This window comes from Haliaeetus albicilla, chromosome 19 (genome assembly GCF_947461875.1).
Source record: "Haliaeetus albicilla chromosome 19, bHalAlb1.1, whole genome shotgun sequence".
In the NCBI taxonomy this organism is placed as follows: Eukaryota; Metazoa; Chordata; class Aves; order Accipitriformes; family Accipitridae; genus Haliaeetus; species Haliaeetus albicilla.
This window is the reverse complement of record NC_091501.1, coordinates 21,418,466-21,446,444: the sequence shown is the minus strand read 5'-3', so window position 1 is coordinate 21,446,444 and position 27,979 is coordinate 21,418,466. Positions and strand designations below refer to the sequence as shown.

Sequence of the window (27,979 nt, the reverse complement as noted above, 5' to 3'; positions counted from 1 at the left end):
CATCTCCCAAAGAAATATCAACAAGCCTTACAAAGCCTCGAGGCAAGTGCCTTTGGTGTGTAGGCAATAAACCTTGTCTCCACCCCTTCCACCCGCCCACATCCCAGCCCCAGCCATGCGCAGCATGATTTCCACCTTCTTGGTTTCGAAGCCAAGAGAGACGGGCACCCTGTCAGGGCAGGAGCTGCAAAGTCCTTCAGCTCTGGATGAGGGGGAGAGGGAAGAAGGAAGACAGCAGAAGCAGGGGCGAGGTGGGGACAGAGGAGAGGCTAAGCTTTCTGTGGAGGGATTTGACCTGCAATCAGCTATGTGGAGCATCGCTTTCCTGTGTGGCAGCATCCTTCTCCTGCCTAGCACAGCTGGAACGCCTGCAACACTGTAAGAACCTCAGCTGCTTCGCATACACACTCTGGTCTGTGGGGAATCCTGAGGGGGTGGTGGTGGGACAGAAACAGGACAGAAGTCCTAAGACCAGGAGTGCTTTTCCGGAGAGGCATAATTTCTCGTATTCCCAAGGTTTCACTTGGTTCTCATGCGCGCTCCCCCCACACTTCCCCTACTACTTGGCTCTCCCTTTAGTGCTTTTCATGTAGACTGTATATTTCTGCAAGGACTCAGGCAGAGCAACTCTCCCAGCTTTCTGCATATGTTTAATTCTGACCTGCCAACATCTCACATCTCCTGCTGTGCTCCAGAATGTATTTCCTTTGGGGCTATGCTTTTCTCCCCAGAGTCATAGGTCACCATTTAAATCTTTAGTGGACAAAGCTGGGTGCCTTTATGAGCCGGGCAAACATGAGCCCAAGGTATCTAATAGGGATGCTCTTTGTAAAGCAGTGTGTTTGTTCTGGCTTGACTGGCCGTCTGCTCCCTCCATGCCTTTTCTCAGACCTCTGTCAAGGACAATTCCCAGCACTGCTTTTCTTCATACACTTTATCAGGAATGCAAGTCCTGTTCCAGCAGGCACTGCTGTGATATACTGGCTTGTGAACTTGGTCTTGCTTTTTGAAGGCCTTTGCTTTTGCAGCCATAGCATAAGTGCAAACAGAAACATGGCTGTGCTCGAACAGTAGATGTTACAGTGAGAAATATGTCGCTGGGTTCCCTCCTGCCACATGTGGTGTGGCATGCACAAGTCTAGTTTTAAAAATCTTTGCCAGTGGGAGTACAGCCTCTTCCTCTAGGATGTGTTCCATAGGCTCACACAGCTCCCTTTCAAATGGTGCTTGACTGTTACCTGTTTCCCACTGTTACCTTCAGCATGAAGCTTTGCTTTATGGAAATACTGCTTGCTTCAGTAGGCTCTCTGCTGTCCCACCTGTACACCAATATTTTTTGTAGATTCATGAGAAAGTAATCCAGCCTGGCTCTTGGGATCCTTGAATGACAGCCTCAGAGATGCTGCCTCGTACTTTTATAGCTCAGAAGGCAAGGGAAAGGGATGAATTATCAAAAGGGTATAAAAAAATGTTCCAGAGTAAAGGGCCACTGGGAGCAAGGGTGGTATGGGAGGTTCAAGCAGTGAGTCTTTAGTGCTCATCCCATCTTTTGGCCCAGTGGCAGGGCAGAGGTGCCATGAGTCAGTTTAAGTAGGAAAATCAAAATGTCATTGGCATCTGTTATCCGATCCCCTCATATCAGCAGCAGACAAGCTGCTCAAGGCAGCTTGGCAGCGCTCAAGTGTGAAAGCACTCAAGGCTCCTGGCCAGTGGGACTTTGACTCCCTCTTGCCAGGGTGCTGAGCTCCAGCTAAGAACTGCCAGCAGGTCACATTCCTGCCTCCTGCTGTTCTGATCTTTCCAGTCCCTGCTCTCCCGCTGCCGCAAAACATGCCGCTGGCTGAACCTGTCCAGAGGCAGTAAGCAGGAGGAGTCAGTGATAAGGGTTTTCAGACCTGCTTGAATGTTGGCTTTTCTTTGGTCCTAGTTGCTGCAGGGCAGTATAAGATGAAAAAAACCCCGCCAATATGAGCAGCTTTTGATGTTATCCACGGGCGCAGCTGTGAGAGTAGCCACGGAGGTGTGAGATCTGACATAAGAGAGCAAGGAGGACAGGAGTGTCAGGAGCTGAGAGACACTCTGTGTCTGGGACACGAAGCTGGGACACTGGGTCCCGTGAGCATGGCACTGGTTCTGAGCCCAAGACTAGCTGATAGGACAGAAAGCAGATAACCAACCAAGCACACTGGTGGTGATATGTAGTGTGGTTCCGTGAAAAGGCTGAAGTCTCAGGAAACCTCCAATGTAGCCAAGCTCTGCTGCTGATCCCTTGGGTGATGTGGGGAGGGCTCTTCACCTGATTTTGACTTTCAGTTTTGGAAGCAGTGACTTTATCTTTTTACATGTGCGTGCAGCATGTAGTGCAGACTCAGTGTTAATGGCTGCAGTACCTATAGATGAGAAGAGCGGCGTGATCTTGTCCCACTGGCATTGTGACAGTGGAATGAAGAGACCAGAAGTCTTATTAGGAGGTACCCAAATCATATGGTCAAAACCTGTCCTCTTAGAATATCAGTTTCAGCTGACTTTTTTTTAAATTTTCTTTTTTTAATAGAAATTATGCTGTGGCAATACCATCTCAGCTGTACTACCCCTTCTCAGAGACAGTGTGCCTCCAGCTCAGCAGAAAGCAAGCAGTCCCAATTGATGTGACAGTAACCTTGCAAAGCAGAGCTGGGAATGAGACTCTGATCACTCAGTCCATCTCTCAGCTCACCTTCTTTCATTGCACAAGCTTCCAGGTGAGGAAGATATTTTCAAGGGTTGTCAATAGGGTGGGTAGAGCATGAGTTCTGCTCTTGCTGGGCAGGAAGGCAAAGAATTGTGTCTTCCCATGGGGACATCTTAATCGAGCACTAAATCTTCTGCTTCAGCCTGTATAGGTCTGCCAGTGTCCTTCCTGCTGTGTAGCCCCACTGATATTTTACTCTTCTAGAAAACATTCTGGAAAGTACGGTGAGGTCTTTCAGGGCAAGAAGAACTGGAGCAATATAAAAGCAGTATCATAATCGTTATTCCAAAAGCCTGGGTATCCACCCTGAATCATGGTTACAACTATGCCTGCAGGTCCCTCATCCTGTTGGAAACCCTGATGAAGTGGCTTTTATCGTTATCACGGTCCTGGAGGCCGACTCAGAGTTTCAGAAGAAACAGAAAGTCCTAATCACGCACGCAGACAAGAAGACTTTTATCCAGACAGACAAACCTGTGTACAAACCCGGACAGACTGGTATGGACAGAATGCCGAGTCTTGTGAGAGAAAGAGCGGTCCTCAGGCCACGAAATATGGAGTAGCCTCTAGCGCTTGGAGCGGGACCTGCTCTGCAAGGGAGATGGGTCACAGGCTTCATCGCCCTTCTAGGCTTTGGGGGATCTGGGGGTACCTCTCTCCTGCCTCAGCATGGCGCATGCTTTCTCCAGCACTACCCATACTCAGACAGCGTGCCGGTGGGAACAGGGCTTGTGTGTTTTGGCTGAAGTGTGAGAAAAGGTTCAGATGCCACTGTGTCATATTCATGATTGCTCCAGTCAAAGCCATGACAGTCTGTCAGTGCCCCAAATCCCTCTCTCTCCCTCAGACTTCCTCAGAGGAGGATCACGGCCCTGCAGGCCCCATCGTTGGCCTAGCACAGCTCAGACCACCACAGGGTACAGCTGTTTGCCCCATGCCTCTCCTCGTTTTCCACTGGCATGACCTTCACTGCAGGCAAGGCCGAGTGCCCCACCGCAGCTCCAATGTCCAGAAAAATGCTATTTCGCACCAGCACAGCCAGCCTTCCCAGAAACCCCACACTGCCTCTTTTAACCACTTTTTTTCTAGCAGGCTGCCAGCTCGTAGCAGGGCTTTGAGCACAGGCCCAGGAGTGGATGGCTCTAGCTGCCGCCCACACCTTCTCAGGGAAGCATATGGGCACATCTTTCTTAGCCATCCGTTCTTATTATTATTAACAGACTTGATTGCTTTTCAGCCAGTCCTGTTTTTCTTTTGCTCTATAGTCATGTTGCGAATTGTAACCTTGGATCAGAACTTTATCGCCAGCAATGAAACGGTAAGTCAAGAGGGGAGAAACCTTCATAAGTCTGAAAACGCTGTGGGCTGCCTCCATGACTTCTGGATCAGTGCTTGGCCCAGCTAGGTGGTCCATCTGTGGAGGGCTAGTCTCAGTGTCGCTTTTGGTGCTTACAAACAGCGCTGCGCACCGCCTGCAACGCAGGAGCTGCTCATGACGTTGGGTGACGGGCAGTCCCTGGGAATTGCTTAGGGAATACTGACTCATGGGTGGTTGGGGGATTAAAAAAATGCCAGGGAGGTGGATGGTAATTTACGTGAAAGCATCCTGCCAGTAACTGTTATTTCCTCCCCACAGCACCGCCTGGTGGAATTGAAGGTAAGGCACCTCCTTTACTGGAAGTGGTGATCTCTTCTCACCGTGGGGAAGTCAAAGGTTTGGAGATGACAGTGGGAAAATATGGGTGCAGAAAGCCAGTTACCTCAGAATGAATGGGAACAGTCCTCGACTTCTTGCCCGTCCTTCCTTTAGTATCCACACAAGTTTGGCAGCACAGTGTCATGATACCGATCACACAGGGGTACCTGCAGTAAAGGATGGGTGCCACTGAAAACCAGTCCAGCAAACTTTTCTGGAGTGGTCATAGGACTTTTAGTCCCTTTAGCCTGTGAATTGGAAATTTGTAAAAATCCTGAAGTTTCTTTAAGGAGACTTTTACATTTAACATACAGAAAATAAAAGTTTGACCTGTTAGTGTTGTGGCTACACAGCTAGAGAAACTTCCTAAAGCAGCTTTCAGGTTATTGTTCTTAAAATCTGTTAATTTAGTTTCAATATTACAGGTAAAATATGGACCTGAGCTGAGGAAAGATACCTGAAAGCGGTGGGGAGTTTGTAATAACCCATGCAGAGAGGTCACAGCTCCAACTAGCAATTGGCAGTAGCTAATGCACATTTGCATGCCATACCCACCAAGCAATCAATACATAAACACATGGTTTCTGAGACACCTGTGCAATGCTTTATGCCAGTTTATACAAATGTACTCTGATCCAGCTTCACCCTTTCAAACAACAGTTCCTACTTGTTCCATATGTTTATAAAGCACCCATCAACTCATTGCTAAGTCCTTCCTGGCTGGGCAGTGTGACCATAGCCAGAGTTCTGCATCTTGCGCTCCCAAGAACCAACAGTGGGAGAACACTGTTTGGCACGGACTGACCATGACAGTCAACAAAGCCTCCAAATACCCTTGCATCCCAGGTCTTTATATCCTCCTTTCTATACTGGGCGTCATGGTCCCCTGCATGAAGTCCTGGACTCATTTCCCCAGACTTTCCTGGGGATTCAAGACATCAGACTCCCCAGTAATCATTCCCAAGTAGCTCATGCCTTAGGCAGCATGTGCTGTCAGGATTGACCTTCTCCACAGTGGCCTGGGGGCTATGCCAGCTCAGATCACCACAGGGGTCTCTAAGAGGGACCACCTCTCTCTCTTAGTGAGACAGGCAGGCAGTAAACCACAGTTTTGCAGCAGCCAGTGAGATGGCAGTGCCACCAGAGAGCAATAATATGATAGATTGACTTTGTCAATGAGACAGGAAGAAAAGCCTTATCTTCTTCGAGCTTGGACTTACCTGAGCACTGTAGCTGTGTCATAGACTGGGCGTCTCAGGACAAGAGGATATGTGCTCAGACCATGCTGTGGTAGCTTGGACATCCTGCAAAAGAGTCTCTTTTTGCACTGGGAAATAACTACTCTCTACTACTACCTATGCAGGACCCCAAAGGGAACCGAATTGCACAGTGGCTGAACGTTACACCTGTGGGAGGCATTGTGGATCTGTCCTTCCCTCTGGCTGCAGAAGCACCGGTTGGAGAGTACACCATCAAAATGCCTGACCGCGCACATTCCTTCAGGGTAGAGGAGTATGGTAAGAGTCTCAGGGAGCTGACAGCAGCAGAGAAAGATGTATTGCCTCCAGCACTCCTCTCCCACACAGAGCTGAATTGGCCATGCAGCTGTGAACAGCTGTGCTGGTTGTGCTAGCACCTGAGTTGTCCAACTGCCTGCCAGTAGGTATAATCACTGGCTTTCACTCAGGCCCCCCTGGCTTTCTCCTCCCCCGTGTCCTGAGGATGGACTGAGACACTGTCCTACAGCTGTACTCTGGAGACAGAGCTGTCTGCTCCCACCACGCTCTCCTGGCTGGGCTGCTGGTACATTGCTCCTAGGCCCTGTGCTGATAGTCAGGGAATGAAAGCAGATCTTTCTTTTCTGTGAACAACTGTTTAGGGAGGATTGGAACAAATGAGCTCTCTCTATTCTCACTGAATTATATTTCTCTTGCTTTCACACAGTGCTGCCCAAATTCAGTGTCTCCATCCAGATGCCTCAGGTGGTCACCATCCTGGAGGAGAACTTCCGTCTCCACGTCTGTGGCATGTGAGCTGACTTATCGTGGCAGAAGGTGCATTCTTACTGGTTTGGAAACTGCACAGCTATCAATAACTGAGCTCAAAATAGTCTCTGACAACCCTACCCCCCACCCCAAAAGTCTGGTAGCCTGGCATCCTTTGCTAAGGAATTCTCCTGGACTCTCACCTTTCTCTGTATTTTCTCTCCCCACTTCTTTCTCTGTGAGTTTGAAAGTGTAGCAGTGGATCCCCTCAGTGAGGCATGTGCCCTACAATACAGTACCTCTGCTGCATTGATTAATACCAGTGTGGAAGGAATAATGACTCAACTTGTAGCCAGCACAACGTCCCCTAGCACTGCCTGGTGGGACTAGCATTGACTTGGAGAGAACTCGCCCACCACTGCCTTCTGCCTCAATCTGATGCAGTCATTTTAACTTCTTGACCTCTGCTGAACTCATGAACCATGAAGATACTGCAGGCTGCTGGGTTGTATAGCTGCAAACCACAGGCTAAAACTGTTATTATTCACCCTTGAACCAGTTTCTGTATGTGAATGTAAGTCCTCTCTGCTATGTTTGCCAGGTACACGTATGGGAAACCAGTCCAAGGTACTGTGAAGGCTGTGGTGTGCCGTAAACATATCCGCTATAATTGGAAGTCTTCCAAAGCCAAGCGCAGTATTTGTAAGGATTACGCTGGCAAGGTGAGCACATGGGAAAACCATTCCTCTTGCAAAAGAGAGGAACGGGGCAAAGACAGGGAAGAATACTAAAGGAAGGAGTGGGACAGACGTTAGCTATTGAAGCAGCATGCTCTTTGCTCAGGGATGAATGACTGATACGTCCTTAACTCCCCAGTGTAGCACTCAGCCCCTCTCAGTGATTTCTCTGACTGCACTTAGATGCACTCAAAGGAAGAAGCATCTGTAGGCAAGCTAACTACTGCAGATTTGCCTACAAAACAGGTATTGCAACAGGACAACAAAAAATGCAAACACTATCCACATGATTCACTTCCACTGGATGCTTTTTAGTAACACCTTTTAATGTGGTGTAAACACTTATGTGCTCTTTCCTAGAAACAGGTGTTTTGGAGACACAGAAATTACCTCTTGCATCTAAGAAAGCAATTGCAGTTCAGCACAGACTTTACTCATTCATCTCTAGGCTTCAGTGAACATATCTATATTTGCTTACATATTTTTAAGTAACCCAGCACATATCTTAAAGATAAATCCTGCCCTAGCAGAAGAAATCATGTTGTCAGGGAGAAATGACAACTCATGTTTGCTACTGGCACATGAGTGAGTGTGTAAAGATGAGACACATGTGAAACAGCATCTCCTATTAGTGACTGCTCCACAGAAAAGAAGTGTTTCATGCCAGTGTAGGAGTTGCTCCTTTAACTCAAGTGTCTTAGTCATGCACTTTTAGACTTCTGGGCCTTGGGTTTGATCTGCACTGTAGAAGGGATTAACGCATTCATGATTGGTTAACAGATACAATTTCACATCCCCAGACAAACGAGGATGGCTGCTTTGCCACTGAGGTGGATATTAAGATCTACCACCAGAAGCGCGGTGACAATTATGATTTCAACCTGGAAGCTGTGGCTTTTCTGAAAGAAAGTGGAACAGGTAGCAAAAACTGATTCTACACTTCATGGAAGATCTTTTACTTTACACTCATACAACATGCTTGTCTTTGGGGTTTCATCTCTAAGACTCCTTATGGATCCTTGTGTCTTCCTATCAAACCACTGGAGCTTTCTGCACTGGCTCCCATGGGATCAAGTGTTCAGAGGGTTGTGTCTTCCCTGGGACCACCATAGCAGCATGGATGTTCTTGTATACCATACCACCCAGGTCTGACTCACATAGGACATGAGAGTTCTCCCAGTTGCAGGATGGGCTTTGCCAGCATGCTTGCTCCTCCACAAGCTGTTGTGGCCAGTCCACCTCTGACAGTCACCTTGGCTTGGCAGAGATGGGCAAGAGCTACTTTTTATCATGTTCTAGTCACAGTAGAAATGTGCACAGGGGTGGGCCAGGCCAGGTTCTTTTGTTCTTTAACCATACTTTAGGAAAGTCCACCGGAATGAGGAGATACTCAAAGCAACCAGTGATAACCAAGGCCCTGAGTGTGTGCTGTTAATAGCTCGTTGTCAGGTTTACCTCTATGTCCCAAACAGGGAGACGAGGCTACTTGTCCAGAGCTACTGTTAAATATCCCATCCTGTAAGGTTTCCTCTCCTACAAAATTTTACAAATCCTTCCTTACAAGAAAATGGTTTGCAGCCCCTTGCTGAAAGCAGTGACACACACATTCACTTAGCAAACAACTGCACTGCTTTCAGGTGGGCACCACATGACAAGACAGCAGACTGTAAACTAATAAGGTGAAGGCAAGGAAAAATGTTGCCTTCTAGTGACTCTGCTGTGAGAATGGGAGGAGAATGGAAGTGGACAATTAATTATGAGTAGGACCATCTTAAACAAAGTCAGAAAGAGCATTTGAGAACTGTCTGGCAGAGACCTCCTGGAAGACTGCTGTCATTCTAGCAGGTCAGAATGTAGGAGGCACTATTGCGAAGTGGGTGTGTTAAATGACTCCTGAAGTTACATGGAGAAACTACAATCCCCTATGAGTGACAGTCCACCCTTTACCTCAGTCCATCCAGTCTTGCTGCCTTTGCTCACACGCATGATATTGACCTGCGTGCACCTCCTGTCTTTCCTAGGCGTGGAGTTCAATACCACTGAAAACTGCAAGGTCACTTTTGATATCACAACTCTCCAATTCTGGGGAACAAGCTACTACTATCAGCAAGGAGCTCCCTACTATGGAAATGTAAGTGAACAGGGCAGAAACATGGAAAGCCCGTCAGCTGAGCCTAAGGAGATGGCAGGCACAGAAGTACTGAGGGGTCCCCTTGCTCTGAGCTGCCTAAAGCTGCTAACACAGTCCTCTGTCCCAGTCTCTCCTTTGACACCTCTACCAAGAGGTAATCCAAAGGTGTGACCACAGGATAGGCACATGGCTTTGCCAGATGAGATGGCTGCTGCAGAAATGGGGAGGGGTTGGAGGAGTTAGACTTCACACCGAGTCCCTTTGCAGAGAGGGGACCTGGGACTTCTAATGAGAGGTAGGTTTTTCAGTCCTGAGGCCTCCAGTTCTCTAACTGTTCTTTGCGTCGTTACAGCTGGAACTCAAAAGTACCAATGGGACACACCTGAAGAACAAGGAGGTGATTCTTACAGTGTCCCATGGTAGCAGGAAGCAGACCAAGACCTACTTTACGGATGATACTGGGATGGCCTCTTTCACCTTAGACACGTCAGCATGGGACAACAGCAGTAAAGTTCTGCTACAGGTTAAGCCCAATAATTACATTGGATTTGGCCAGCACTAAGCAATGCATCCCTCAGACCTATAGTCTATGTCATTGTCTTGGTATAGCCAGGGAGATGGAGGCACAGAGCAGTGAAGTGACAGATCTAGGGCAAGACGAATAGCCCATAGCAGAGCCAGTGTTCTGGCCCCTGGTGCCACACAGTCCCTTAGCAGTCAGTGATGAGAGATGGGGCAGCGGACAGAGGCCCCGTGAAGTTGTGACTGAGGTCTACCAACATAGCACCTCTGTCTGAGGTGAAAAGAGCTTTGTGGGACTGCGCAGGGACAAGAGAGCAAAGGAAGAACTCCCACATGGTATAGAAGAGGAAGACAGGAAAGGAGCTAAGGAAGAAGCATCTGAAAATACGTGTGGAGAAGAAAACATCAGTGACCAGTTTGCATTAGGTTTCCTCTTAGAATAAGAGTTAGGAGAAGCCTGGGATATAAGAGGCAGAAAACTTAGGAGAGAAAGAAGGAAGGCTAGTAAGGAATTAGTTGCTGCAAGCCAGTCTGGAGCAGAGCAGGTAACCAGGATGTAAGGAGCTAAATAGGGATGCCACTGACAGGGAATTGACAGAGAAAAGCTTTCATCTGCTTTCCCATTAACAAGGAAGGCTCTCTTGTCTGCTTGTAGGGGTAGATTTCTAATACCGGTCCTATCTAAACTTCAAGGTCAAGACACTTTGAGGCAAGCCCTGTCTCTTTATCAGAGTGCATACAGTATCTTAGATGATGGATCTTGGCCTTGCTGGAAGTCCACAAGATGTTAATATCATAGGTCAAAGATAAGCAAGGCTATTGATCTTCAGTTGTCCCCTGCCACCTCTACCCTATGGATCAGGGAAAGTGCTAAAAGAAATACAGCATGCGAGTGGCATAACACTGAACAGTGAAATACATTATCAGGGCAGATCCATGCTGATACTTTCCATACACATACCAGACAGAAGCAAAGGGTTCAGTGGTTTGATCCAGGGACTAATAAGCTACTCTACACAGTCTAACAACCTGGCTTGCTCCCGGGGTAGCAGCAGCATTGCAAAAGTTCAGGCTCTAGCCCAAGCCCTAGTAGTATACAGCTCCCTGCCTCCTGTTTGGGTGGTAGTTATCCCAGAGCACAGTGGGGTGGGCAATGCCAGGCTCCACAGAAAGGGGCTGACTGAGCTTGGCTTAGGTGGAAATAGACACCTTACCTTGCCCTGGGAGAGTTCAGAGCCCACTGTCCAGTCAGCCTTTTGGCATGGGGAGAGCTGTAAGAAATCTTCAGACACTGAGCCACTTTTTCTGTGCCACAGGCAAAGACCCAGCCGGAGGACTTAGGGGGTCAAAATGTGAGAGTGTCTTATGGCACTGCATCCCTCACACTGAGGGCCTTCTACTCATCCAGCCGCAGCTCTGTGAGGATCCAGCCAGTGCAGGCAATGCTGCCCTGCGGGGAAGTGCAGCAAGTCACCGTGCACTATCGCATCCTAGCCACGGAGCTGGGGGACGGCGCTGCCAGAGCAGACTTCTACCACCTGGTGAGTGCAGGGCAGCACCGGCAATGAGGTCAGCTTTGTGACAGGTCTGTGTGAGCACAGGGCTCTTTGCTGGCCCAGAGACGTGGAGTAAAGGCACTAGCAACCCTTTGTTCTCTTCATTACCCTTTAGGTTTTGGCCAGAGGATCCCTTGTGCATCACGGCCAAACAACAGTATTTCTTGCTCCGCCGTTAGGTAAGAGCATCTAAATACCAGAAACAGATTAAGGACCCAACAGGAAAGCCCTTCCAGCCTAAATGGGGAAGGAGAGACAGGAGATCTGAGACCAACAGGAAACAACAGATCTGGCACAAAAAGTAAAGAGGAAATGGCAAATATGCTATCTTTCTTCAGTCTTTTAATTTCCCTTTTTTTTTTTTTCCTGATCAAATGATGAAATTGTCAGAGTTTATCTGCCAAGCAGGAATTATCAGAGACCTCCAAGAAAACTCACAGAATCTTTATGCTGGACTCAGGTGCAAAGTGCACACTGTTGCCAAGATCCCTCACGATATAAGGTCACTGCTACAAAATGGCACTAACCTACATCCTGGTCTAGCTGTGGCCTCCCCAGAAGGAAGGCAGAACAGTTTTTATCCAAGTAACTGTACAGAAGTATTATAGAGGATGAGCATGTTGCTGCTGTAATCCTTGGAGACAGACTTCCTTGCCTCTTCCTATACTTTTTCTATTTCTCCTTCCTCCTTCAGGTCAGTATAGTGGGGCTTTCAATGTCACTCTGCCCATTGACCTCATTTCACCCATGGCTACCCTCTTTGTTTACACTGCTTTCCCTGAGGGACAAGTGGCAGCTGACACCTTCAGTCTGAAAGTCTCCAAGTGCTTCAGGAACCATGTAAGTAGTGCATAAAACATAAGGGGGCAGGTAGGCTGGAGGGTAGCTAATTAACTGCAAATTGTCAATAGATGTCCAGCAGAATCCAGTAGCTACAGTCTCCCCTTCCCTTCCTCTGTCAATGTCTTCCATTCTTTTTTCTTCTGCTGTTTCAGGTGAAGCTTGGCTTCTCAGACACAGTGGCCCTCCCAGGATCAGCTGTCCATCTCCATTTGCAGGCTGCACCAGGCTCCTTATGTAGCATCCGTGCTGTAGACCAGAGCGTCCTTCTCCTGAGGCCAGAGGCTGAGCTATCCAAGGATAGTGTGAGTGACTTTAGTGCTGAGCCTTGCTAGTATTGGAGAGATGCCTTGTGAGTATCTGATTGCATGCACTGGTTAATAAGGCACAGTGGCTATACCAACAAGTACTTGAATGGGGACAGGACATGGTTTAATGAGAAAAAAATGAAGGCCAACATCAAACACCAGTCAAAATTTCCAGTCTCTATGGAGGGATGTAATAGAATGACCCACTGTCATCCCCAAGTGCAGCCCAAAGTCACATCCTTGTTAAACTTAGAGTGCTTTGCCACAGTGGCAGCCAGATGGCAAGAGACTTCCATCTCCCACACCAATTCATGGCAATGCTCTGAAAAAAAACAGTTATGTTAAAAAAAATGCCCAAGGTGTGATAGGCTCCATGTCTTTGTTCCAGCTCACATGAACCAGCCAGTCCTTCCATTCACAGACTGGGCTGTAAGTGGTGACTTGGCAGTGGAAGGGTCTCATTTCGCCTCTAGACCTGGGGTGCATTGGGTCTAAGGACCCTTGAATTGCCTCTTGACACTGTCTGGGTAGATCCAGGATGTGCCTTCAGTCAGACAAGAAGCTATCATCTAATGACTCTTACAGCAAAGGTGTCCTCGCTATATGCATTGAGTTCACAGGTACAATCTATGAGCTGGAAGTGGCCACAGCTATGCAGCCATACCCCAGAGGGGTTTGTGTTCATCTCTGGTGCTATGCATCTAAAACTTGTAGAAGCTCTCCATGAAGCTCAAAAAACCTTGGGGCTGGGCTTTCGTGGCAGGCAGGATCCAAGCTCTGCCTCTGCTGTCACAGAAAATCTCTGGATAGAAATGAAAAACTTCCCACCTCTCAGACTGACCTGTACTGTTTTCATTCTCTGTCTACAGGTGTACAATATGTTCAGTTATACTCAGGAGCACCCCAGGACCCTCACAGACTCTTACAGTGACTACTGTTCTATCCACAAGAGCCCAGAAATCATCAGTTCCCCTCAAACCACCCTTCCACCAGAAACAATGCCACCATTCATGTACGACAGATACACTTACGCGGTGTCCCAACCAGACGTTTATGAAGTGCTGAAGGTAAATCTAATTTCCAGAAAACCTGAAATATCAGAGCTGAGCCCCTTTGTATCCCAGGTCAGCACTGGGCAGCTTCACAGACTGTCTTTCCTGTAAATGCTGGCAAGTTTGGGTACTGAATTTGCCGAGCTTCTGAACTAAGAGATCTCTGACACTCCATGCTCCCAGCCTGATAAATTCCAATCGATCAGGCAGATCCCTAGAACCCAGCTCCCTATTTATCCCAAGCTCAAGACCCTCAGACTTTCTAGGGGTTGGAAGGAGAGGGGACTGTCAGCCTGAGTCAGGGAAAATTGGAGGTTGGAAAAGCAAAGCACCTAAGAGAAGGAGGAAAAGAATAGTAGAAAGGAATAGCAGGTGAAAGATGAGAACAAGTCTGTGTTAGGGTGGGCAGCAAACTGTGGTGCCAAAATAATGACTTTATGTGTGGGCACGCACATGCGAGCGGTCACCCCCACAATCCTGACTGGAGAGAGCCTCCTTTGGTGTGAGAGGCCAGGACCAGGCTTTGGGAGCAGGGTGGTTCTACATTCTCTCCCTGTACAAATTCGCAGGTCAGGCTGAGGTGCAGCAACACAGGTTGGCCGATATACTGGGAGGTGGGGGGCAGAGACAGACCCTCAGACACACCACCCCCTCCACTGAAATCTACCTTCTTTTTTTCCCCTTCTTTCCTCCAGAATTCAGGTCTAACGTTTTTAACCAGCCTTAAAATCAAGTCTCCAATTGAGTGCCGCACTCAGACCGCTTACTACTACGACTACATGTGTACATCTCGATTTATCCTGTTTCTTTGGAAATCACGGGTAACATACAGGCTGCACAAGGGCAGCTGAACATGCAGTGTGCTGAGGAACTGGGGATGGCTTCCAGAGATGAGTGGGAGGTTGCACAGGAGATGTGCACCACAGGAAGAGGGGAAGGGTCCTGACATGTGTGTGTGTCCCCAGTGCACTGGAGGGGCAGAGGGGTGGCTGCATAGGAAGAACCTGCTTGGAAGCTTCTGCTGGCAGGCAGGAAGATAATATGGTCAAAGGGGGAAATGAGGCAGCTGTCTCAGGAAGGAACATCTGTAAGACTAAGAAAGGTCTTGCTGGAAACCAGAGAATGAGCCAAGATTGGCACTGTGCAGTATCTAGGCCTTTCTGCAGGGACTGAGAGCAAAAGTGTGAGCAGGTAGAGTTGCTCATGGGGGAGCACACACATACTGGAATTCACATGGTCTCCTGGGTTGTCTTGTGGAAGACAACAGTGAATGAGGTTGAGGACACCTTGGAGAGGACAAGGGGGATTGGAGTGGGAGTGGGAGGGATGGAGAGTTGAGCTTTTCTCAGCTGAACTCTATCCTGATTTCACTGTTGCTCTGCCTTTGAATGAATGCTTGTATTCCCAATAGCTTATGGCAAGCTGGCAGACTTGGACAACTCGGACCGAGAAACAGATGCTGCTGTTGAACGTGCTGAGTCAGAGCACATTGAGCTGGGTAGCGAGGCAGGGCCAGTACGTACCTGGTTTCCAGAGACATTCATCTGGACTCTGGTTCCCATCAAGTAAGTAATTATGGGCTGTGGCCCCCCATGGATCCAGACCTCCTATGAGGCATAATGGAGAGGGAATGGGCAGGAGCAGAGCCGGGGCATTATTTCCATCTGTGAAACAACAACAAAGAAAATGGAGGTGTGAAGAAGTGGATAAGGACAATGGAGGTTTGGTTCAGTTCCTGGCTCTGCTTGAGATTTTCCAAATGATCCCGGGGAACTTAAAATCACAGACTCCTACAGGATGGAAGAGGCCTCCAAAGGTCTGTAGCTCAACATCCTGCACAAGGCAGGTCCAGTTAGATCAGGTTGTAGTCAAGTTCTCTAGATCTCCAAGGATGGAGATTCCACAGACTATCTGGGCACCTGTTCCAGTGTTTGACCACCCTCATGTTATTTTTTTTTCTTATCACAAGTCAGAATTTACCATGTTCCAACTTGTGTCTGTTACCTTTCATCCTATCAATACGCACCTCAGAAGAGACTGGCTCCAATGTGTCTACACCTTCTCAATAGGTAGCTTTAGAAAGCTAAAAGGTCTCCCCCTAGCCTTTCCCTCTGAAGTTTGAAAACCCCAGTTCTTTCAGCCATTCCTTGTATATCAAATGTCCCAGCCCTCTGACCATCTTGGTAGTCCTCCACTGGATGCATTCAAATATATCAGTATCTTCCTTATACTGGAAGGCAAAAATGGGACACAGTACTCCAGATGTGGTCCCACAATGGAGGAATACAGGGGAAAAATAACTTTTCTCAACCCAGTGGCTGCAGTCATCTTAATATAGTCCAGAAGTAGATGGCCTTCATTGCTGTAAGGGCACATGAGATGTCTCATGCTCAGCTTGTTATCCACCAGGACCCCCACCTCTTTTTCTGCAATATTGCTTACTAGCTGCCTGTACTGTTGCATGGTATAATTCCATCCCAGATACAGAATCTAGTCATTTTCAAGCCCATTTTTCCAGCTTGTCAAGGTTCCTCTTAATAGCAGCCTTTCCCTCCAGCGTATCAGGAACCCCTCCCCAACAAGGTAGTCTGCCAATACATAGCAAGATTACTCTGCTAATCTTGCTGAGGACGTCCTCTCTCCTATTATCCAGGTCATTAGTAAAGCCATTAAGCAGTATTGGCCCAAGTATCAGTCCATGAGGCATGCCACGGGTAAACAGCCACCAGTTGGACTTTGTGTCACCAATAACCATCCTTTTTCCCCAGTGGTCTAGCGAATGTTCTGCTCAATTTACCATCCACTTGTCCAGTCCACACTCATGTGGCTACAAGGATACTGTGGGAGACTGTGTCAAAGGCTTTGCTAAAGTCAAGTTATGCAGCATCCATTGGTCTCCCCTTATTCATACATCTCAGCTTTCTTAATTCTCCCACATGCCAATGTTCTCCACCTGTAAAATAGGATTTCTGCCTCTCCATCTCATTTGGCTGGATTATGCCTATTTTGAGGCAGGGACCATCTTCTGGTTTGTGTATGCAGATCTGTAAGTGACCCTTATAATGATGACTGCTAGGCTGTGGCTGGGAGTTTGAGTGGGAGTGTGGTGGGAGTGTCACACAGTACTCCCTGGCACAGCTGGGTGTATAACATGGATCCCTGGGAGCCCTGTGTGCCCACACGAAACAAGAATTTGAGGTGCAACACTATCCAGAAGCAAATTCTGTTTTGCGTTTGCCTCTCAGTCCTTCCTTGCCCACCTATTTGCTATCCTTCCCATACCTCTGTCCTACTTCATAGGAATCTCCACACCTTCACACACACTTCCAGTTCATAGTCCTTCTGCATTTGTCTTCCCAAGAGAAATCTTTACAGGGATGGGGACAACCCCTTCCACTCTGTTTTCTCCTCAGTGATTCAGGGGTTGCTGAGCTAGCTGTCACAGTACCTGACAGTATCACAGACTGGAGAGCCATGACCTTCTGCACCTCAGTGAGCCATGGGTTGGGAATCTCAGAGACCACCAACCTGCGGAGCTTCAAGCCCTTCTTCGTGGAACCCACCTTGCCCTACTCTGTTTTCCGGGGAGAGTCATTTCCCCTGAAAGTCAAAGTCTTCAGCTACCTGAAGCAGTGCATGGTGGTGAGTGGCTCCCTCCAGAATGGTTTTTGGGCAAGGGGATGTGTGGTAACGGTCCTTCACTGATAGAGACCCAGACAAGGGGCTGCCTCCTCAGGCACTGGGCAAAAAACACCAAGGAAGCTCTTCACAAAGCCCCATGCAGAGCCATCTCTGTCAATCCCTCCCCATAAGCTCAACCGTACAGGACTGCGATGTCCGTGGGCTGTTGGTGTCCCACAGATATTGCAACAGGGCCATCATCATACTCACCCTGGGCTTCTGGGCTTGACTGACATTTGGATCTGAAAGGAAAGGAGCTGAAAGGAAAAATACAGCAGCAGCTCTGTAACCTACACTCACTTTTGTTTCACCTCTAGCTCCAGCTTAGCCTAATGGACTCCAGGGATTTTGAATTTGTGCATGCAAATGTCAGGTTCACTATTTGTCTGTGTCCTGATTCAGCAAAAACATTTTCCTGGGATTTGAAGGCTACAAAATTAGGTAAGGGGACAAGGGAGGGGCAGGAGTGGGAGGCACTGGCAGAGCTGCTTGAGGAAACCAGAGCTGGGTTGGAAGGGAGAGTAGGCTATTACGAAAAGCATGAGTGACCAGCCTTAGGCTGAGCAAACTACAACGTAGGCATGGATGTGCCAACCAGCCTCTTGATGTTTTGTTCTTTAGGGAAGGTGAATTTCACTGTCACTGCTGAGGTGATGGAGCAGGAAGATGTTTGCACTGAGAATACAGCTGTTGTGCCAGAGTCTGGAGGGAAGGACACAGTGGTTAAACACCTGCTGGTGAAGGTCAGAGAATGCTTCGGAGTCCTGGCGAGGTTGGAACTGGGTCAAGCTCAAAACGGCTGAGCGGGTGGCTCTGGGAAGGGAGAGTTGGCCGGGCAGGTAGGCACGTTTCTCAGGGAGGCTGATCAAGGAGTGATTCTAAGGGTAGGTTGTGTCGGGGCATGAGCTAAGCACCTCCACTTGATGGGACAGAGATGTCAGAACTGCTTGCTGGCAGGGCAGCGGGGGCAGAGGTCAGGTAGCAGCTTAGAAACCTGCCTTCCAGTGAAACTTCGCTGTCGGCACGTGTATTCCTACTGTCTGTGCAAGGTGCTTTGCATGGCCCATGAGGATGGAAAAGCTGCTTGCATGAAGGTGGGGTGCTGGGCAGCTGCTATCTCATTTTACTGCTCTCCCTTTGGAGCTGACCAGGCTTTTCCCACCAGGCAGAGGGGCTGCTGGAGGAAAAGACCTACACCTCACTCCTGTGCCCTAAAGGTAGGTGCAGGTACCCCAGAGACAGGGGCTGTATTACCACTGGGGCTGTACCTGCGCACAGAGCAAGGAGACCAAAAAAAGCAGTGTGGTATGTGAACAACTCTAGGACTATCTGGAGGTGCATGGGGAGGGGAAAGTCAGGGATTTTGGAGCTTTAATGGGGAGGCAAAGCCATTCAGCTCCACCCAGTACTGCCTAACCACATCACAGTCACTAATCAGTGGGTGGCCTGATCTCTGTGTCATCCTCTCTTTTAAATGCTGGTTTCACCAACCAATGAAGTGATCCCAGCCTTGTTTACACCATCTCCTGGGGAAGCCTGTGGGTCTGCCATCTCCCTTCTCCCCGTTGTTGCTCTGATGCTTTTTCCATTTGCAGGAACTTCAGCTTCAGAGACAATCACTTTCACTATGCCGGAGAACATGGTCCTTGGGTCGGAGAGAGCCCACATCTCCTTCTTAGGTGAGATTTAGGGGGGTCTTGGCAAGTAAGATTTTTCCCTGCAGGAGTCTTTTCTTCTGGTGCCGCCATGTCTGCTTTAGCAGAGTAACAAGAGGGAATGTGTACAGTGAGGTGTGATACTGGGCCCTTAAGTCCTCCAGAGAAGCATCCCATCTCTCTTATACAAGTGATACTGGGCCAGATGGACATTATCATTTCACCCAGCCAAGGGAAAGATAGACAAGTACCATATCACTATTCCTGCAGGACTCTATAGATATTAAAGTCACCCCAGTGTGAGCAGAGGTGAACTGAGACCAGTCTTAGCAGGTTATCTGGAGAATCGGTGAGATCAGAAATTTTTTACATGCAAGGATATGTAAAGCTCCCAAAGCTGTTGTTCTGTCCTACAGGTGACATTTTGGGGACAGCACTGGACAACATAGATGAGCTCCTCCAGATGTCCAGTGGCTGTGGTGAGCAGAACATGGTTCATTTTGCCCCCAATGTCTTTATCACACGATATCTTGAAGAAACAGGACAACTGACTCCAGAAATCAAACAGAAGGCAATTGGCTATTTGGAAAGTGGTGAGTGGATTTCTAGACATGTTATTAAGCTGGTAACGTCCACTACAGTAGGCTGTGCGGTGGGGATCTCAGCAGAGGCTAGGTGCTGAAGAGATTTGTGCAGCATCACTTGCCTGACACCGTGGGAATTACAGCAATGTAAATCAGGCTGCTGTGTCTCAGCTGAACAAAGGATACATGGCACCCCTCCGAAAGCCCTTTGCTGAATTCCTCGGAGACAACGTTCTCTATAACGATCAGCAGGATTGGCGGGGCAGGTTGTCACCTTGATAACACGATGGACACAGAGCATCCTCACTACCCCCAGCCTCTTCCCACAGGATATCAGCGGCAACTCCTGTACAAGCACGCAGATGGCTCATACAGTGCCTTTGGGGAAGGAAGTGAGCCAGGGAATACATGGTAAGCAGAGATAGCCAAACACAGCTGAGGAACAACAGCTTGACCTGGTCAGGCTCAAGCTGGCTTGGATTTTGGTCTGGAGAAACTGAGGGAGTCTGGAGGTGTGGAGTTTTGAATAGTAACTGCTCCTGAGAATTTTTGGAAGAGAACCGTGCCAATGAACTGACTTTAGGTACCCCTGTTTGATTGTTTGTGTTTGGGCACCCCAAGCGAGGCTGATTCTGAAAACCTGGCTGCAAAGACACCTTCTTTCCAGGTTTTCCAGAGTGCTTTGTGCCCAAACAGGATCAGGAAAGGGGCCTGAGTGAGCTCACTAAATATCAGCCCTCCTGGCTCTAAATCACACAAGTGCACCCTGTTGGAATTGGGAGAGGTCTGGAGGAAGCACTGAGCTGTCAGTGAATTTTTTCTCTCTTGCTGCAAATGGACCTGAGCTCAAGCTTCAAGAGCATCTAACTCATGTACATTGCTTCCAACTCTCCATCTGCACAGAGGATCTGGCCTACTGGTATTTCTCCAGGGATGAGATAGTGGCAGACACAGAGAGTCCTGTCTCCTACTGGAGATGGGCATCAGCGACTGGTTCAATTTGATTTTCTTCTCCCTTCTTTGGCTCTAGGCTTACTGCCCTTGTCCTCAAGACCTTCAGCCAAGCCCGGGACTTCATCCACATAGATGAGCAGAATATAAAGGATGCTGCCAATGCCCTGATTAAAAGTCAGACTCCATCTGGCTGCTTCAAGAGTGTGGGAAAGCTCTTCAACAATGGTCTGATGGTATGACATGTCCTGGCTCTTCATTAGGTACCTCAGAACTCCTTCACTTTCTGGCCCAATTTGGGTGCCAAGAACAAATGAACCCTACTGCATGAGGGGGGCTCTGATGTGCCCTTGGGTGACACTCAAGGTTGTGCTTAGTCATGGTGGCACTTTTTCAAGTTACAAATGATGGAGGTTTGGATTTGATGATATGCACATGGGAACTGAACCAGTGCCCTGCCCTAGCCCCATCTCAAAAGCTAATACATGCCTCAAAAAAAAGTTTTCAAGCTGTGTGTTATTCCCTTGGTAAACTGGTTTAGCTTCCTTTCCCATTATTGAGCTGCCGTTTCTTCCTTCAGTCTGAATTCCCCCCCTGTACAGAGAGAGTCAGAAATGGAGTGAATGGAAACTGATGGCAGCCACTCATGAGAGATTCACCTTGCCATGGATGTGCCCTATACACTCAGAAACACAGCACTTGTGCATGCAGAGACACACACAGAGTACCACCAAAGTCGAGCCAGCAGTAGTTCGGTGGATAGGACTTCAGATAATTAATCCCCTAAGTGAAGAGAACAGTACCTTTCACTTCCCCTTGCAAAAGATACCTTTTCTTTTGCTCCTCCATACCCTTGCCACTGTCCTGGCCCTCAAGTCAGATGCCACCTTACAGCAGGTTTGTGGGAACATCACTTTCCCCAGCACTGAAATCTGCTGCTGAAAATCTTTTGCAGGGGAGGGGAAAGGGGAAGGTGTTCAGCAGAGGGAGAGAGTCAGCTACCCAGAGGAGCTTGGGGCATCATGGCTGAGAAGTGCTTTGGTTAGCAAGACCTGCAAGAGTAGATACGAGCCCTGGCACCTCCTTAGCAGAAGGAATAGGACCAGCAGTGTTGCCTGTGCTGGCTTTTGCTCAGGCACCAGAAGGCACTGGAAAACTTCTCGCTCTCCCTTCTCACAGCAGCCCTCCTTTTCTCTGTTTTGCGGTGGCTGCAGGGTGCAGTGGAGGAAGGACTGGGGCTGAGCTCTGCGATCATCACAGCTCTCATACACTCAGGGATGCCACGCTCCGTGAGTATCGGCAGCAGGGGTGGGCTCTGTGTGCAGCCTCTCGGCAGGGAGGGCACTGATGCTCTGCCTTTGTGCATGCAGGGCTACGTTACCAGTTTCCTCCCCATGTGTCCTGTCCCTGTTTCCACGCTCCTCTGCACACATCAAGGCTGCATTCCCTCCTATACACCCTGCCAGCAACCGGTGTGCTTTCAATTGTATCCTAGGACCCAGTTGTATGGAAAGCTCTGAAATGTATAAAGGACCTGGTCGATGCTGATACTGACAGTTCCAACCTCTACAGCCTGGCACTAGCTGCAAATGCCTTTGCAGTAGCAGGTGATAAGGCCCTCAGGCAGAAAATCCTCAAAAGATTGGATAATGCCGCCATAATATCAGGTACCAAAGACTGTGGGGCAGGAGAGAGGGCCATTGGCAGAATTGTGTAGGGATCCGAGGGCTGAACAACCAAGGGAATGGCGGGCAGGAGTGGGGGGCACTGGCAGAGCTCTGTGGGGAGCCCAAGGCTCAGATAACCTCTGTTTGCCAAGCTGTCACAGGCTATAGCCATACAGTGAGACAGACTTTTCTCTATGGATGATCTCACAGTCCTGGTCTCACAGTCATTCAAATTAGGAGAGCTTCATGGATGTTGTAGAGCTCCTTCCCAGCCTGCAGGCCTAAGATTTTACTGGGAAAAGCAGGGTGTGGCGGGCTCTGTATCTTGTCCCAATGCACATGTTCATTCAGTACCTAGGCACAGGGGCTTTGCAGGACTCTAAGGTCATTAGATACATCTACACACTCCGTAAGTGTTCCCACTCCACCTCTAGATGACCAAATATTCTGGAGCCAACAGTCAAAACAGGAAGAAGACTCCCTATATTGGTATCGGGCTCCATCTGTTGATGTGGAATTGACCTCTAGTATCCTCATGGCTCACCTTTCAAAGTCAAGTTTGTCTTCAGATGAAATCAGAAAGGCATCCCAGATTGTGTCTTGGCTCACCAAGCAGCAAAACCCTTATGGAGGCTTTGCTTCAACCCAGGTAATCCCCTTGAGACATCATCATCAGAGAACCTGCCGTCAGCTATGGTTTGTGAGAGCAGTGAGTTCTAGCGCAGCCTATAGTAAAAAAGAAAAAAGATTTATGGATTTACAGTTCCTGGGAGTTGGGAAAAGGTGAATATTTGTATTCTTCTCAGCTAATCCCATGCTAAAAGTCCAAGGGGAAAGCTCAACACTTATTGTGCTCTAGCTGCAGTATGAGGGAGGGAAAGTCTAAGGACTGGGCATGCATAGGAAGCAGGGATCCTATTCTGCCCAATGTGTGTCTCTTTCCTCAGGACACAGTGGTTGCTCTGGAAGCCCTAGCCCTGTATGCAACCAAGACTTTCAGCAAGGATGGCCCTGACCTTCAGGCTTCTCTCTCCTCTGAGGGTTTCAGCCAAAACTTCAAAGTAGACAACACCAATCGCCTCCTGCTGCAGAGAGTGGAGCTGCCAGCCATTCCCCAAGATTATACCGTGCATGTGCAGGGCCATGGGTGCCTCTTCCTGCAGGTAAGCCCAGCCAGGGAGAAAAGGTCTGTCTGGGGAAAAACCTTGAAAGCCAGGGGACCTCTCACCTTGCTATTGAGCCAACACTGAAAACAGATTGCTGCAGTGACTTGCAAGAATCTGGGCTTCAAGGCTAGTAGGAGTAGCTGGGATCCAACAGCAATTCCCCAAATGAAATCTGGATCATCTCCACCCAGTCAGAGCTGTACCGCTCCTCCAAGAAGTCCAGTGAGCACTACCAGGAGCAGTGCACTAGCAGACCCTCTGCTTCTGCCACATAGTTTTCTCTTACACCCATGCAAGACAGCAGGCAGCAGCCAAACACTAGCCAAGGATACTCTCCAGCAAAAAAACCCCTGCTATTCTCTGCAAACTAGCTTCTTTCTGTCCTGGCAGGCCACTCTGCGGTACCACATCCCTCCGCTGAGGACCGACGTCACCTTTGCCATGTCTGTGCAGACAGAGTGCACCGCACCCAACGCCACCCAGTTCCCTGTCACCGTTCATGCTCGGTAGGAGACACTCAGTTGTCCCTTGCCTCCTCTGTGCTAAGAGGCTTCTGGCACCACACCAGTCTCTTGCTGGCCAGGCTTTCCCTTCACTCATGAGGTCCAAGTGCTAAGATGTCCCCATTCATTTAACTATGGTATCTTCAGTTGGGTGAAAGGTACCAGGCCCCAGAGGGATGGCTCAGGCTATAGTCCTATCTCATTATCATGCCAGTCACCACAAGTTCTCCCAAGGTCTATGGGTCCCACCCCCTTCTAGGACTAGGTCTCAAAACACTAATGATGTGAAGGTCATGTGGGACTGACTGCTGACACTTATCCCTAAGTCTTCCCTCTGCTCCTGGTTGACTGTCACTCCACTTTCCTCTGCTGTACCCCTGCCTGACTTGGGACAGAACTGCCAAGGGAGCAGGCGGAGGATGTGATATTCCCTGCCATGCCTAGAGAAGGTAACTCCAGAAGCCTTCCAAGGAATTTATTCTCCTTGGCTCAGCATAATTGAAAGAGAGATCGGGGAAGCACAAAGATCTATTACTGTACAGGAACAGGTATGCTTACAGGAGAAACACTGGAAGGAAAGGCAGATTCCTCCACCTGAGTACCAAAGCTGGGCTGGAGTATCTGGAGATCATGGGTCAGAAAGTAACATTAGTGCTGTCCCCTGGGTTCCTGCTGCAGCTACACAGGGAACCGTGTGTCCACCAACATGGTCCTGATCCAAGTGGAGCTGCTGTCTGGATACAGCCCCGTGGCAGGTTCACTGGAAGAGGTGAGACCGCGAGTTTGTGTCCAGCTGGGATGGGAACAGTGATGGCTGTCCATCATGCAGGATTGTATGCAGAACTGTGATCATTGCTGTGGGCAGAGAAACACCATTCCTCTCTTCCCAAGAAATCTTTATACCCAAAGTCTCTTCCAGGCCACACCTTGCCTTCCCCTACCCCAAGAGCTTCCTTGGCCACGTGAACATTTTTCCCATGTTCTCACAAGGACAAATATCCCTGAATATTTCTGCTTTCTTTTACAGTCTTTCTGACATTTTTCCCCCTATTTTCAGCTAAAGAAAATGCCTTTAGTGAAGAAAGTTGAAAGTGAAGCTGACCGAGTCATTCTTTACCTGGAGGAAGTAAGTGGAATTTAGGCTAACTTCATTATTAAAAGGACTATGGACTGGCAGATAGCTTTTGGCTTACTCTTGCATCTTGGTTCTATTAGTATTTTAAGTATCCAGAGCTGTTGTTCCTGCATACCAGCCACATTTGCTGACCTGGAGAAGTGTGTTGTGTCAGCCTGCAGTAGTTCAGCAGTAGAGCCCGTACACAGGGCGGCTCAAGTGAAATGAGGCTAACTCTGATGTTAAGCCTACATCTGTTGGCACTGTTCAGAGACTGTTCAAAGTCCATATACAGTGTCTGATCAGGATTGGGGAGTAGTAGTAGTATCCAACTTGTAAATTAAGCCCTTAGAAAGCCCTTAAGCAGCCTGAATGTAGTAGGGAGCATCCAAGATTGCTTATGGAGTTTGCCAAGATCACTCGAAATTAAACCAGATGGTTGTGTGAGCGGCAGTGCTCGCTCCACAGCCTCATTAAGCAACAGATTAACAACCCCTTCAGCTACATGCATACCTAAACAGCATCAGAAACAAGACCTGGCAGGAATTTAAAAACTTCAGAATTTCCGAGAAGCGCTTGTACATTTCTGTGATTCTTCATCCCCAGTTGTCAATAAGCTGAGCTAAGCTAGCCTCATTGTAAGCAGGTTATTGTCATGTGGATGCATTAGGCTTGCAGAGACACTGCTTTCGTTACATCTAGAGCACAGAGCAGAAAGGCAGCACAGAGAAAGATTTCAGTTCAGGCTGCCAGGTAGCACAAGGTAGAACCCAATCAACAGCAGGTCACATAACTTCTACCATCCACACCTTGCATTTGTCTGCTTAATGATGAGGGTTGTGTGAGACTGGAGAATAAGAGCTAATGTAATGGGGCTGTGTATAAGAAAGTAGCCACTGAGGCAAGATGCATGAAGGAGCTCAGAGCAGAGCTGGATGGGAATGTGGGATTGGTTGGGAACACCAGTGCTACCTTTAGATACCTAATGCACATTGACTCTGTGGGTCTGATGTCTCTCATGAGCTGAGTTACATATGGTGACAAAAAAATGGGAGACGGCCACAGAATGTCAAGTAAAAGATATTTCGAGATGGACTGGAAAGCAGAACAGATCTGTCATAGTGGTGAGGTCTCCACAGAGCCTGAGTGAGACCAGGTGGAAGGGATGTCTTACAGGACTTTGGTTCTGGCTGTAATCCTTGCATCTCTTTGTCTTAGCTGACTAGACAGCCTCATACCTACACTTTGCTGGTGCAGCAGGACATGCAAGTGAAGGATCGTAAGCCAGCTACTATCAAGGTCTACGATTACTACATGCCAGGTAAGCTCAGATGCTGTACTGCAGAAACCACCCAAAGGTACCACCGGAAAGACATTTTCTGAAGTTGTCAAGTCTAAGACAATACCACCCCTGACTTGTTTATCTAGCTGCCCCTTAGAAGCTCTCTAGTGATGGACTCGCCCTCCTGGGTTTCAAAATGGTAGATCCTTCTTCCTTTGGTCCCAGAACTTGCAAGCTTGATGTTGGCATGTAGATCCACTTAGGGTCTAACTCTCCCAACAAGAGGGGAGCAAGGAGCTCAGAGCTGTGCTTTTGTACGCTCATTTTGTGGGAGGCAGCAAAGGCAGAGGGACTATAGAGAGGGGATGGCTTAGAAGAGTGAGGCCCCTCTTAGAAGAATGTTACTGAAAACAACTTGTCCTCTGTTCTCTGGGGTCCTAAGTGGGAGGAAAAGCTGGAAACGTGTCAGAGATTGTTATTGCTTCAGAAAGTGAGGAATCCATAACTGTAATGGAGCTGTTTGGGACTTACAGCTTTAAAAGATCGCAAGCCCCATGACTTGGGTGAATCTGGACTAGCTGCACACACTAGTTTTTGACACATACCAGTGGTTTCATGTGTCACAGTGGAGGGGAGTCATGACCTGTAAGCTGAGGGAATGCTGCTCCTAGAAACAAAGGCACAATGCTGGGTTGCTTTAGTGAGTTTTTGGCAAGTATATCTCACCAGCACTCTTTTTCTCATCTTCCAGAAGAAACTGCAGTGATGAGCTACAGTGCCCCATGCGAGTGAGGTGAGGGCCCAACACCACTTTTGTCATCACAGGCATGGTCCTGAAGAGTATGGAGAGGGAGGGAGATGTGGGCAAGGGCCCTTGGTCAAGAAACTGGCCGGACTGCAGGTTCTGGATAGGAAGTGATTGGCAATGTTAAGTAAGGGTGAGTTCCTGTATGCTAGTGGTTAAACTGAGGGAAAGGAAGAACTGAAGTGGAATGTTGGAGGTGCCCAGCTCATGGCAGAGTTGGAGGTACGTTACAGAAAACAAGGGCTGCCTTTCCCAAGTCCTACCACCAGTCCTGGCATTTTGCATCAAATATACTTTCCTCAAGTCAACACAGTTCCTTTTCCTGGCACTTTCCCTGCAGTTCCACAGCCCTCCAGCCCTGTGCACGCAACACGCCACGTTCACCTTTACTGCAGGGCCTGACTCCTTTTCCGTGCCAAGCCTTTCACAGTCTCAGCCTGGCTTCTGATCTGTGCTAGGGAACCGGAACCTGCCCGTCCTCTTTCCAGGCTGGGCAAAGGCAAAGCTTGAACTTGACCAGTGCCTGCTCCTATTCTAAACTTTGCTTGCATCTGCATGCTTCCTTGCCCACAGCCCATGAGATGGAGAAAAACACCTGCTTCTTGAATCACCTGTGGGAACACACAGCCCTACACTGGGATGCCTGCCACAAGCCCCACACTCTTAGTGGAGATTCTGCTGTAGGCTTTGTATGGGTAGAGTCAGAGAGAGCCCTGTCCTTGATGGTTTGGTGGGCCCGTTTTGTCATGAGGTGCAAAAACCCCTTTGAGTTCCCAGTGGATAGTTTTAATACTTCAGGACCACAGATTTTTTTGTCCTTTGTTGTCTTCACAGGAACAGGGACAGACCCATCCTCTGCAGTCTCTGTCCGTCAGTCCTTTGTCACCCCTGCCAACAGCCACCACGTGGAGATGAGAAGCAAAGAGAAAATACTTGAAATTTCCTGCTGAGCAGTTAGTTTCTGAAAGGCTCAAACTGTGCCTGTCATCTTATTAAAAGTCAGGAGACTAGAA

At 48.5% G+C, this 27,979-nt stretch overlaps 1 protein-coding gene across 1 annotated transcript; it reads left to right on the top strand.

The window, feature by feature from the left end:
- The first annotated feature begins 124 nt into the window (after positions 1 to 124).
- LOC104315720 (alpha-2-macroglobulin-like protein 1) lies at positions 125 to 27,979 on the top strand. The gene is made up of 36 exons (XM_069806736.1): positions 125 to 378; positions 2,555 to 2,741; positions 3,067 to 3,229; positions 3,997 to 4,049; positions 4,368 to 4,388; positions 5,791 to 5,944; positions 6,372 to 6,456; positions 7,014 to 7,134; positions 7,950 to 8,067; positions 9,171 to 9,280; positions 9,633 to 9,803; positions 11,119 to 11,343; positions 11,474 to 11,537; positions 12,053 to 12,198; positions 12,354 to 12,503; positions 13,376 to 13,573; positions 14,254 to 14,341; positions 14,970 to 15,123; positions 16,972 to 17,200; positions 17,557 to 17,680; positions 17,861 to 17,982; positions 18,405 to 18,456; positions 18,835 to 18,918; positions 19,311 to 19,487; positions 19,808 to 19,889; positions 20,509 to 20,665; positions 21,644 to 21,718; positions 21,925 to 22,096; positions 22,531 to 22,745; positions 23,044 to 23,259; positions 23,653 to 23,768; positions 24,444 to 24,534; positions 24,823 to 24,891; positions 26,098 to 26,200; positions 26,913 to 26,954; positions 27,801 to 27,979. Exons 1-35 carry the CDS (start codon positions 125 to 127, stop codon positions 26,951 to 26,953), a joined length of 4,587 nt encoding a protein of 1,528 aa, XP_069662837.1. The 3' UTR covers position 26,954; positions 27,801 to 27,979.